Consider the following 12528-nt stretch of genomic DNA (forward strand, 5'->3'; position numbering starts at 1 on the left):
CGAATCGGTTGATGCTTCTGATTATGCAAAAACTGGAGAGAAAATATTTCAGTTGCTTGATCGATTTGTGGAGCATGTAGAAGTAAATGTTGTTCAAGTTGTTACGGATAGTGCAAGTAACAATGTGCTTACTGGTAAGAATCTATTTAATTCTTTCTTATCAATATGCTTTTTATTATATATGTTAAACTTATCTACTTTTCTAACTTCTTTTGTAGGAAAATTATTAGAAGTAAAAAGGCCACACTTGTATTGGACTCCTTGTGTTGCTCATTGCGTCGACTTGATCTTAGAAGATATTGGGAAATTACTTGATTTTAAAATAACATTGAAGACGATAACGAGTGTGAATGCTTACATTTATGTTCGCCCCGATATGGTAAATATGTTGAGGCAATTCATAAGACAAAAAGAGCTTTGTCGGGCGGGTGTTACAAGATTTGCTACTGCTTTTCTCACTCTTGAAAGGATGCACCTACAAAAGCAAAATTTAAGAAAAATGTTCATTTCAAAGGATTGGACATAGAGTAAATGGGCAAAAGAAGCGGTGGGGAAGAAGGTAGCTAAAATCATCATGACACTTAGATTTTGGAGCAGTATTGTGCATATTTTAAAGATATATGACCCTTTAGTCTGTGTTCTGAGACTAGTTGATGGCGAAAAAAAACCTGCAATGGGCTATATTTATGAGGCTATGGATAGGGCAAAAGAAACAATTATGAAGGCCTTTAAAGAGAAAGAAGAGAAATACAAAGAAGTGTTTGAGATCATTGATACAAGATGTGAATGTCAACTTCATCGGCCTTTGCATGCTGCAGGACATTACTTGAATCCAGAATATTTTTATTCATACACAAATTCAAATATCTGTGGAGAAGTGGTGAATGATTTGTTTGAAACTATGGAGAGATTGGTTTCAAGCGCTGCCGAGCAAGATAAAATCACTACCCAACTCTTTATATATCGAAAGACAGAAGAGCTATTTGGGAGGAATGTGGCAATTAGACATAGAAGAGCATTATCTCCAACAGAATGGTGGGAATGCTATGGAGCAAATACCCCAGAATTGCAAAAGTTTGCTATTAAAGTGCTTAGCCTCACTTGTAGTGCTTCTGGTTGTGAGCACAATTGGAGTGTATTTGAGTAGGTATGTAATAAATATAAATGTTTAATACTATTTGTATGTTACTTTTATAATTAAAAAATATTCTTTGCTATTTTATTATACTTATTGTGATTTTTAACATTCTATAGATTCATAGCAAAAAAAAAGGAATAGGTTAGCTCAGCAGCGCTTAAATGATTTGATATTTGTGAAATACAATCGTGCCTTAAAACTTTGGTATGATGCACGTAACCCCATCTCTTTGACAGATATCGATGATAGTAATGAATGGTTGATGGGTAGAATAGATGGAGAAAGTGATAATGAAGAAGATGAGTTGATTTTTGAAGGTGATGACTTGACATGGGATGTCGTTGCTAGGGCTAGTGGAGCTAAAGAGCCTGAATATTGTACTAGAGGAAAAAATATTGCATTCATGACCTCTAGTTCACATGCTAGGCCTAAACAAGTCGAGAAGGGAATACATTTTCCTCTATGAGACACTCATCTCTAAGACTTAGAAATGAAGAAGAAGAAGAAGAAATTAAATTTGAAGAAGATGAAGATAAAGAAGAAGAAGAAGAATACAATGAGGATGATCCTGATCTTGATGATTAATTTGACTTATTATGCTTGTTTTGATGAACTTTATTAATTTAAATTAGAAAGTTGAAAATTGAAAGTTTAAAACTTTTATTAATTTTATCATGGTGTTGTTTTGCTTGTCATATTTGATATTGATGTGTGTTGAATATTAATAGTTATCATATTTGACATATTATATGAGTGTGTCAATAGTTAGTAGTCATCAACATCATGTTCAAGAGGCGCGCGCCTTGGGCGCGCCTCGCGCCTCGGGCGCGCCTCGCGCCTCGCGCCTCAAGCTTTAGGAGCCTTTTGTGCCTCGGTGTGCCTCGCGCCTCTAACAACTATGGTAATAATGCATAGTATACGTACGAAACGTAAATTGACCAACGAGAATTCTTCCATGTTGTGGCATAGGCATTTAGGACATATATCCAAAAACATATAGAAAGGTTAATGTCACATAGAATTCTCGATTCTCTTGACAAGTCAGACTTTGATATTTGCATAGAGTGCGTTAAGGGAAAGACCACTAACAAAAGGAACAAGGGGGCTAGCCGTTGTAGTAATGTTTTGGAGCTAATACATACGGACATTTGTGGACCATTCCTTAAGGCATCTTGGAATAGACACGCATATTTTATTAGCTTCATAGACGACTACTCAAGATTTGGCTATCTGTACCTTATTCATGAGAAATCACAATCTTTGGACATGTTCAAAATTTTCAAAGCCGAAGTTAAACTTCAACTAGGTAAGAAAATTAAAGTTGTTCGATCCGACCGTGGAGGTGAATATTATGATTGATATGACGGATCAAGTGAACAACGTCTAGGACCTTTTGTAAATTACCTTGCTGAGTGTGGAATTGTGCCTTAGTATGTCATGCCTGGTACACTTAGTCAGAATGGTGTAGCTGAGTGTCGCAATCGAACCTTAAAGAACATGGTAAGAAGTATAATGACTTTCACTTCTCTACCAGAGTCCTTGTAAGGCGAAACACTCAAGACTGCAGTTTACCTACTCAATAGAGTACCTAGTAAGACAGTAACTAAAATCCCATTTGAGATGTGGATGGGTAAAAACCTAGCATTAGACACTTACACGTCTGGGGTTGTCCAGCTGAAGCTAGACCTTACAAGCCTAATGAAAAGAAACTGGACTTAAGAACGGTTAGCTGTAATTTTATAGGATACTCTGAGAAGTCAAGAGGGTATAAATTTTATGATCCCTCTAATAGATACTTCTTCGAAACGGGAAATGTCAAGTTCATTAAGGACAGTGGGAGTGATAAGGTCAGGGAAGTATCTTTTGAGTAATGCATTGGTGATCCTCCTGTGATCACTACTAGTACGATTAGTAGCAGTGTGGTTATCATACCGCACATTATGGGCATCACACATCTAGTGAGCGTAGTGAACTAAGATATTTCCATGATATCTCCAATGCAATTGGAGGAACCTGCCACAGAAATTGAAGTATTGCCTCATATTGATGAGCAAATACCTTAATCATCTCAAACACAAGTGCCTTTAAGACAATCCACAAGGGAATGGATAACCACAAATTCTCATGATTATGTTTATCTCCAAGAGTATGATTTTGACATAGGGTTGGAGAGTGATTCTATATCTTTCCAAGAAGTCAAACAATACTCTAAACCTGAAAGGTGGATTAACGCTCTGCAAGAAGAGTTGAAGTCTATGGCGGACAATGATGTTTGGGAACTTGTCGAATTGCCTGAAGGAAAAAAACATGTTTGGCTGTAAATAGATATTTAAAATCCAGCAGGATTCAAGGGGCAATGTCGAAAAGTATAAGACTTGTCTTGTTGCCAAGGGATTCACTCAGAAAAAAGACATTGATTACAAGAAGACTTTCTCAACTGTGTCAACGAAAGACTCCCTTAGGATAATCATGACACTTGTACCTCATTATGATTTGGAGCTACATTATATGGACGTAAAAACTACATTCCTCATATATATGGTGCAATAAGAGAACTTTGAGTCTAAAGACTCAAAGCACCTAGTTTGTAGATTAAAGAAATTCATTTATGGTTTAAAACAAGCATCACGTCAGTGGTAATGGAAATTTGATCAAGTGGTTACCTCATTTGGATTTAAAGAGAACTTGTTGATCAGTGCATATATGTCAAGTTCAGTGGGAGCAAGTTTGTTATACTTTTTTGTAAGTGGACGATATATTATTTGCGAGCAATAATAAGGGTATGCTGCATCAAACTAAGTCATTTCTATCTGGTAATTTTGAAATGAAAGATCTTGGTGAAGTATTCTTTGTTTTAGGCATACAGATCTATTGTGATCGTTCAAGAGACATTCTTGGACTTTCACAATAGGCCTATATTGAAAAGGTGCTTATAAAGTATGGTATGCAGAACTATACACTTGGTGACACTTGTGTCAAGAGGTGACAAGTTCAGCTTGCAGCACTGTCCATGGCTTGAACTTGAAATAAAGGAGATGGAACAATTCTCATATGCGTCAGCAGTGGGAAATCTCATGTATGCACAAGTTTGTACTCGATTAGATATAACATTTATAGTGGGAATGTTAGGTAGATATGTTAGTAACCTAGGACCGTCACACTGGAAAGCGGTAAAGAGAGTGATGTGGTATTTGCAAAGAACTAAAGGATATATACTCACATATCGAAAATCAGATCACTTGGAGGTGATTAGATATTCAAACTCTGATTTTGTTGGATGCTTAGATAACAGGAGGTCCACTTCGGGCTATATCTTCATGCTTGCTGGAGGGGCTATATCTTGGAAGAGTGTCAAACATACGCTAATAATCACTTTTACTATGGAGGCAGAGTTGATAGCATGCAATGAAACATCCAATCACGGGATTTGGCTGCGGAATTTCATCACAGCATTGCAGATCGTTGATGGCATTGGCATGTCATTGAGGATTTACTATGATAATAAAGCCGCAGAACTTTATGCCAAGAGCAACCATGGTTCGTCGAAGTCTAAACAAATCAACATCGAGTTTTTAGCAGTTAAAGAAAGAGTTCAGAGTTGTCAGATTATGGTAGAGCACATCAGCATAGATTCCATGTTGGTCGATCCACTCACTAAAGGCTTAGTGCCTAAGGTGTTTCATGCGCATGTTGTGGATATGGGAGTCATTCTTATGGAAGAAGAACTCATCTAGTAGGAGTCTGTATTTATTGCTCTATGTTGATTAATAAAGATAAACATTTGTTTTGATTATTGTACGTACTTAAAGTTCAAAACATTAATGGAAATTTATATGTTTGTTTGACACTCTTACTATGATATCATTATTTACTGTTGTTATTTATTATTTGGTGTTTGTAAATAATATACAGATTCCTTTTAGATTTATACAATTTGGATCATGATTTGCTATTGCAGTTTAACATAAAGTATTTTGCAAATATGATCTGACATCTTTTGAGGTCATCTTAGGACCAGTTGAAAATTGACATGTACTGATCACATTTTATGTAATTTTCACTCTACACATCTACATCTTGACCTATGTCATTAATGGCATTAATAATGTGATTACTGTTGGAGTTTTACTGTTGGAGTTTGTTACAATCATATACAGTAGTTATGACCTCTTTAGTCCTATACTAATGAAATTAATGAACCAAATTATTTGCAAGGGTATCGTGTACCCATAAAGTTTGATATCAATTAAAATTTTATTTGTATTCCACATACAATTCACATATAGTTCAATTGGGAGATTGTTGGATATAATTATCCTTATTAGGTGAGCTTATTTATAAGTTGCATATGTGAATACGATCTGAATCCTCTAAAGTGATCTAACTTAGGCTTATTGGGTTCGGTTGTTAGATGTAGATCTTGTATGTGTAGAACCTTTAGTTTTACATGTATTGTCATTTATATGTTGATAATAGATGTTCAATATATATATGAACTTATAGTTTCGCATCTATTATTATCTATGGGTTGATAATTGATGTCTACTATATATAGGGTTGGTCCCCAAGGGTTTAGGATGAAATCTTGACATAGTTTCTTGTTCCCCATTGACAAGAAGTTTTACGGCGTCGTCATCTCTTAAGCCCCTTGGAAAACCTTCCTTTCCGCTGTATCTTCTTCCACAGAAATCAAACCGATGATGCTAAAAACAATGATATGTCTCTTCAATCAGGTTCCTTGTCTATTATGTTTATGTCTTTATTTTTCTTATGTCATGTTTAATTGATGAAACGAAGATTCATGTTCATATGTTCTTGTATTTCTTATATGTGAATTTTTATACGGTTCTTAAAATCCATGTGACTTAGGTTTTATGAGAACCAACAATGACACGCTCAATGGGAATAAGAATTTAGGTCAAGATTGATCTTCCCTTTATTTAGGAATTCAATCTGTTATCAACTCATAGATAATAACGGATTAAGTTAAAAAGTTTTACATATTGAATCTACATCAAATAACTCGAAATCTAATAATTTTAAGTTAGATCACTTAACTAGTTTCGGTATAGTAAATCTCTTAAATCCTATGTGAGCTCACCTTAACGATATTAAATTCAACCTAACATCATTTCTTGACTCAGCAAAATTCAAAGTCATGCAATAATCCATCTCTGTTCATCCCTGCTGTTAGTGTTTATGTGACCTGTAGTACTTCATGAATGTCGGAGCACTTTCCTGGCATCATTTTTTTGTCAACAGGTTAGTGCTCTTTTGAGTGGATGCTTCTCGTGCAGACGGTATTGTCATTAATAATTAAACCTAATAAAGTGATCTAATCAATGTTTTAACCGTGGATTGAATTAAAGTATATGGATTTTGTATGTCGAAGTCTGTTATCCGGTTTTTATTATTTACGATAGGCTGATAAATTAAATGAGCCTAAGGTATATATAAAGGGCTGGGTCCCTGAAGGGTTATGGAGTAACGGAACTTCTTTCATCTCATTCGAAAGAGGAATACGGTTCCTGTCGCCTTGCTTCTTATCAACTTGCTGTAAAGGTTCTTGTCTTCTTGATCTTCAGATTGTTCTAGCAACAACAAACAATGGCGATGACTCCCTATTTAGGTTCAATTTACAGTAATTCATCGTTTTCGGTTTGGTTTAAATTGTTGTAGATCAATGCTAAGATCTGGTTTAGAATTGTTGGAGTCTTTACGGATTCATATATGGAGAACAGTTCGTTTTGTAGAAATCCTTGCAACCATTAGTTACTGCTCTAGAGTGCCCAATATAATGCTTTATACGACCATCGGAGGATGTCATTTCTTGACCCCAAATAAAATCAAAGTCATGCAATAATCCATCTCTGTTCATCTCTGCTATTAGTGTTTAGGTGACCTGTAGTACCATGAATGTTGGAGCACTTTCCTGGCATCATATTCTTTGTCTGCAGGTTAGTGCTCCTTTGGGTGGATACTTCTCGTGCATTCCCAAGTAACACAGTATGTAAGTAGAAATGGTACAGAATGCTAATAATTATGCTTGGAGAGTCTCTTTCAGTAGTCTGTTTGCTTTCTGATACAAATTTATTGTTAGATAGGATGTTAATTAAGCTGATGTGGTTGATGCATTTTTCAAAACATGTTTTTTTTTTTAATTGTAACATAAGCCTTTGATTTGATGTTAGTAGGTATTTGAGTGGAGCAGCATAACATGACAATGGTTACTAAATCCAAAGGATCAACAAAACGGAATAGTGTACTAATGATGGATGCAATATCTTCCCTTACGAATTATGGTACGCCCATTTTGTTCAGATATCTGTTAGTCGTGTGCCACATGTGGCATAACTCTTTTGGTCATTATATGTTTTCATTTAAATATTTGTTGGTCTTTCTCATGTTCATTCTCTAATGCACTTACTCCCCTGTTGTTGTTTTCTGTGTTTTCTATTGCTTTATGTAGTGGTAAATGATCCCCATACTTAGATGCGATGCTCGCAGTGAGCTCTTTCATTGCCTCACAAACCTTTCAAACTTTAAGGTTGTGAATACAAAGTAGGCCGCTAAAAATCTGAAAGCACTAGTATTATTACAGTTCTCAAACTCGTTAAGGATATCATAAGCAGCTTGTAATCATCTCTTATTACTGTCTGGCCATGTTGCATCTTTCCCCACGGCATTTATTGCGAGCGACCTCTTGGAATTAACTGGAGCCATTTTTGACACCATTAGTTTTGGTGCCGAGTTCTAGATCAGCTTCATGGTTTCCATTTGGCTTGGCAATTCCGTTTTCCAGCTTCTTCCTCTCTTCTATTTGTCTCACTGTTGATTTGTGGTAGATAATGTGCAGTAATAGCTGAGCCACTGCAAATGCCACTCCTAACCCATTCGGAATCTGAAATCATGAAACAACTCGGCATTAGATGCCATTATTTGTAATGAAAGTAATATAGGAATTAAATATACACTCACAGTGATGAAGAGGTCAAAGCGAATGAGGGCATAGGCTGTCCAACATGCTCCATTAATGAAGGAAGCTAGGGACAGTGAAAAGGGCATGAATTCCACGCTCTTCGTCTTTATCACCTCTTTCTGCGCAATACACCTCTTTTTAGTTAGCATAGATAAGCATCCAATAATATTTATCCAGCTAAAAGTATATATGAACAAATGAAAATTATATTATCATAATATTTAAATATTGGTATCGGATGTCCTTCCTAATTCACCTTCACCTTTAACCCCCTTGAGATTATATTATGAAGGTAAATCACAAATTCAGTATATAATTGACTGAAATAATTAGAGAATAAAAAAATTTCTGTCAAATAATTAAAGAATAATTTTTTTTTCAGAGACTGTCAAAAATTAATCTCTAATTTACTATCTAATCAACTAGAAGCAGATGAGGTTAACCGGTTCAAGACTCCTATTCTAAAAACATAGTATGTTGCTGCAATAAATGGAGCATATTAGCGTTCAGCGGTGGAAAAGACGTTGATATCGAACCGGGTCCCGTCGAGCTGTATGAACTGGATCAGTTCTGCCAGTTCGGTTCGGACCCGATTTGAAAGCGACGTGCTTGCTCCTCCGAAATGGGCAATCATTTTGAATATTTGAACTACTTTTGCACTACCCACTTGGTAACTCGAAACGGAAAAGTATTGTCACTTTGTGCCCAATATTTGTGTCTGCTTTGAGAGGATGCAATTCTAGGAGAGAGAGAAAAAATTTGAAATATTTTTTTTTTTCGTTTTCAGAAAGAAGCATCACACATACCATGACGGACAAAGGGGCGGCGTACATGACGGTGCCAAAAATAACGCAGAGCACGCCGACGACGAGCGAGCGCTGTCCGTGGGTGTGGAAGAGCGTGAGCACTAGGATGGCGATGACCGCGACGAAGGCAATTTCGAGGAATAGCACCCCGAGGACCTGGAGGCGCTGGCGCCTGTTGGAGAAACAGAGGTAGATGACGACGTAACTGAGCTCGATGACCAGGCCGCAGCCGTTGATGGTGATGACGAGCATGCTGTGCGGATGCACCAGCGGCAGCCCGTAAAGCACCCACAGCAAGCAGTTCATCAGCGTCGCCAGGTACGGTGCCGCCGGAAACTGCTCCACGCTCCTGCTCTTCCATATCCTTCGGAACGTAGGCCTAAAAAACACAAATCATTCACGTATTTAATTAACTAACCAATTCCATCAGAACCCAACTTCGTTAGTTGTCTATTACTGATTAACGATCACTTGAACTTGCTAAGAAGCTTACAGGGGCGAGAAGAAGAGCACAAGGGCCGTCCCGTTCCCTGCAACCAAAGAAACCAGCTCAAATATAGAAGGATGAAACTACACATTAGACATGAACTACTGACCGATGATTCCGACCACAGTGCGAATGGTTTCGGCTGAGATTGTCATCTCTCTGGACTAAGAACGATAAGAATCTTGATAAGAGGTACACAGACTGTAACGGAGGTATAACTTCTTCTGTTCTCTAGATTTCTCTGGAGATACAGAAATCTTTCTTTGTGGTGGTGATGGATGTTATTCTGAGGATCCCAAGGAGGGGAATACGTATATATAGAGGCAGGAGGGAGGAGGAGAGGGTGGATATGGTTGAGCACGGTGGCTAGGCTTAAAGTATGCATGGCTTCGAATTAATTATTGATGTGTATAGATTTGAAAATAAAGTGAAAAGGCGTAGATGATCCATATGTACACGCGTAGATTTAATTGCTTTCTTATGCCAAAAAGTTTTTCCTCAGTCTTCTGTTCCATTTATCGAGCGGTCATAATTAAAACCCCAAAGATCGTACGTTGTACCGTTCTCTATAAAATCTTCACGTGAAATCGTCGTGCATGTGTAGTATTTTTTTTTTCTCGCAGTAATTTGTATCCAATTTTTTATTTCTTGCTATTTGGATGAGATAAAAATAATAATAATAATAATAAAAATCAACTCCTTTATTTTCTTTACCATACTAATTAAGTCTAAGCAAAGCAAAAAAACATTGCGAGAAAATATAGGTACGTACCTCTCTTTTGGGGGCACATTTGATCTGTACTTATCATGTGGTGGATTTAATTTCAATGGATATCTATCTTTAGCTTGCGATGAGATATGTTAGACTCGTGTCAAACTTTGTTCTTGTCATGTGGTTAATTAGTGCCTACCAACTTTGGTCTTTGGACGGCCTTCTCCATCCCATTGCATTTTTTTTTTTAAATCGTGCGTACAATAAACTATGGAATCACTTTACGTCTCCGTGATGAGATATGACGAAACAACGAATTAGTTTCCTTGTGACAAGGAAGATATGCCCATCCCTAAGTGTTTAATTAATGCGTTTTCATTAATTTTCCAGTTCGGTTAGGCCTAATTAACTGTACCATCCTTCACGTGCTCTACATTTCTTGTAACTTTCATGTTCGCATGAAAGGAGTTAAACGGATGCGCAATTAGTTGATTTAGTTGAGGCTTTAATTAGTTTTAAAAGATGTTCCGATATCTGGAGTTATTAGTGCCGATAAATGTGCCTTTTCAGTTAATTGTTGGGTTTTTAAAACCAACCTAACCTAAAATGTTAGGACATTTTGGTGAGAGATCTTGTTATTTTTAAGTATATTTAAGAACTTTTATTTGTAGATATGAGACTTTAAAATGGAATTTTATTATCCATATTTTTTAAAAAAAATATATTTTTCTACATTAATTTTGAATATGCCTTACAAACACAACATCATTAAGGGTGAAAAAAACACTCTTTTTAACATCTGAATTTAGTTTATTATTAGGCTTAATTATTCTAGGTTGATGATTATATTGGATAAATTAATAAGTTAATTATTTTTTGAAAAAATTTAAGCAGAACATAACACTTTGGACTGTATTAGAGATCTAAGAAATAATTAGATACTTGAATGAAAACTATAGAATCTTTTAAGAAAAAACATTTTAAGTCATAACAGTATAGGTAAAAGGAATTGAAGCAAAATAAATAAAAGGAAGATGGAAAATAAAAAGGCTACGCTGGATGAGGGAGAATAATATAAGAATTCACAAGGAGATATTGAGAGAAGAGAAGTTTTTTCACATTTAATCTCACTTTATTTTAGCACAAATTAGTAAATCACATGAACTGAGTTACTTTTTTATTTTTTTAAAAAACAACAGTTATATATATATATATATATATATATATATATACCCTACATATCCTTGTATAGGTCATCGTGGATGAACATACGTGGATGATCTAACGGAGTCAAAAAATTTTTTTTTATTTTTCTCTGTCATTTGCATGTAATATTTTTCTCTTTCTTACATACAAGGTGTCAGCATCAGCATTGATACTAATTTTTAAGTATTGGTGTTGGTATTTAAAGAACAACACCACCAATATCACGTTGGTGCTGGTTGATACTGGTTTCAAACTAACACTGGTATTGGCTGATGCTGATTTCAAACCAATACTAGTGCATTACGTTGGTGCTAATTTTTTACAGACCAATACAAGTTGGTGCGATGTTGATTTTTAAAGATCAACATCAGTATTGATTGAAATCAATACCAGCCAATACCAACATGATATTGATATTTAAATATCAACACCCGTACTGATTTGGAATTATTAGAATTAGAACCAACGCTGATTTAAAATCAATATCAGCTAACACTATGTTAATATTGATCTTTAAAAATCACGCGCATAGAGGCACCTCTCCGCATGAGAAGCGCATACACACGTTGACCTCACGTATTATGCAACGGATCAAAATACTATATATATATATATATATATATAAAAGTGATATAATATAATATAATATAATATGCAATCACACTTATATGTGGCTTACTAATACTTTATGAAATTCTCAAAGTGAGAGAATATATGCTGCATTTTGTTCCTTGATTGCACATGTATGGTCCAAATCTCCATTGATGGGCATTTTTTTTATCTGCCATGCCAAATTATTGCTTCGTGTTTCAGCTTCCAAGGGTCAACTCTAATCCATGGAGAGATAAAGTAAGGACTAGTGCTCAATCAAGCTGTATCATCTCTTCCAGTAGATATATTGCACGAACTATTTTGTCATATGTGAACCATTCAATCTTGTGCATAAAATTTATAATTATTTAATTGTCAAATTAATTAGCAATATTTTGTTCAGTAACGAAAATAATTTAATTTTTAGGATTATTGAAACATATATCTTTGAAATAAAAAAAAAAAAGCTTAAACATGAAATTTATATAAACTTAGACTTCAAACATGTTGTATTGAAGTTGTTCGTATGTCATTTTTAGACTTAGACTTCAAAGCACCACTGCAACATGAGAAATAACTATTTTCTGGTCCCTCCCAAATTGTTTTAGT

General features: G+C 35.6%; 1 protein-coding gene across 1 annotated transcript; it reads right to left on the reverse strand.

Moving 5' to 3' along the window:
- Positions 1 to 7626: 7626 nt before the first annotated feature.
- LOC122016813 (bidirectional sugar transporter SWEET4-like) lies at positions 7627 to 9704 on the reverse strand. Its single transcript, XM_042574220.1, has 5 exons — positions 9520 to 9704; positions 9417 to 9453; positions 8924 to 9302; positions 8117 to 8236; positions 7627 to 8039 (listed from the first exon to the last, which is right to left on the reverse strand). The coding sequence occupies exons 1-5, from the start codon at positions 9563 to 9565 to the stop codon at positions 7848 to 7850; spliced, it is 774 nt and encodes a 257-aa protein (XP_042430154.1). The 5' UTR covers positions 9566 to 9704; the 3' UTR covers positions 7627 to 7847.
- Positions 9705 to 12528: the final 2824 nt, after the last annotated feature.

This window comes from Zingiber officinale, chromosome 8B, assembly GCF_018446385.1.
Source record: "Zingiber officinale cultivar Zhangliang chromosome 8B, Zo_v1.1, whole genome shotgun sequence".
Lineage (NCBI taxonomy): Eukaryota > Viridiplantae > Streptophyta > Magnoliopsida > Zingiberales > Zingiberaceae > Zingiber > Zingiber officinale.

Excerpts from the sequence above, each read along its gene's own strand:
- LOC122016813 (XM_042574220.1), bottom strand. The coding sequence starts at position 9,565 with ATGACAATCTCAGCCGAAACCATTCGCACTGTGGTCGGAATCATCG. Across the intron at positions 9,454-9,519 it reads CACTGTGGTCGGAATCATCG|GGAACGGGACGGCCCTTGTG; the intron begins GTCAGTAGTTCA and ends CTTTGGTTGCAG. Across the intron at positions 9,303-9,416 it reads GTGCTCTTCTTCTCGCCCCT|GCCTACGTTCCGAAGGATAT; the intron begins GTAAGCTTCTTA and ends TGTGTTTTTTAG.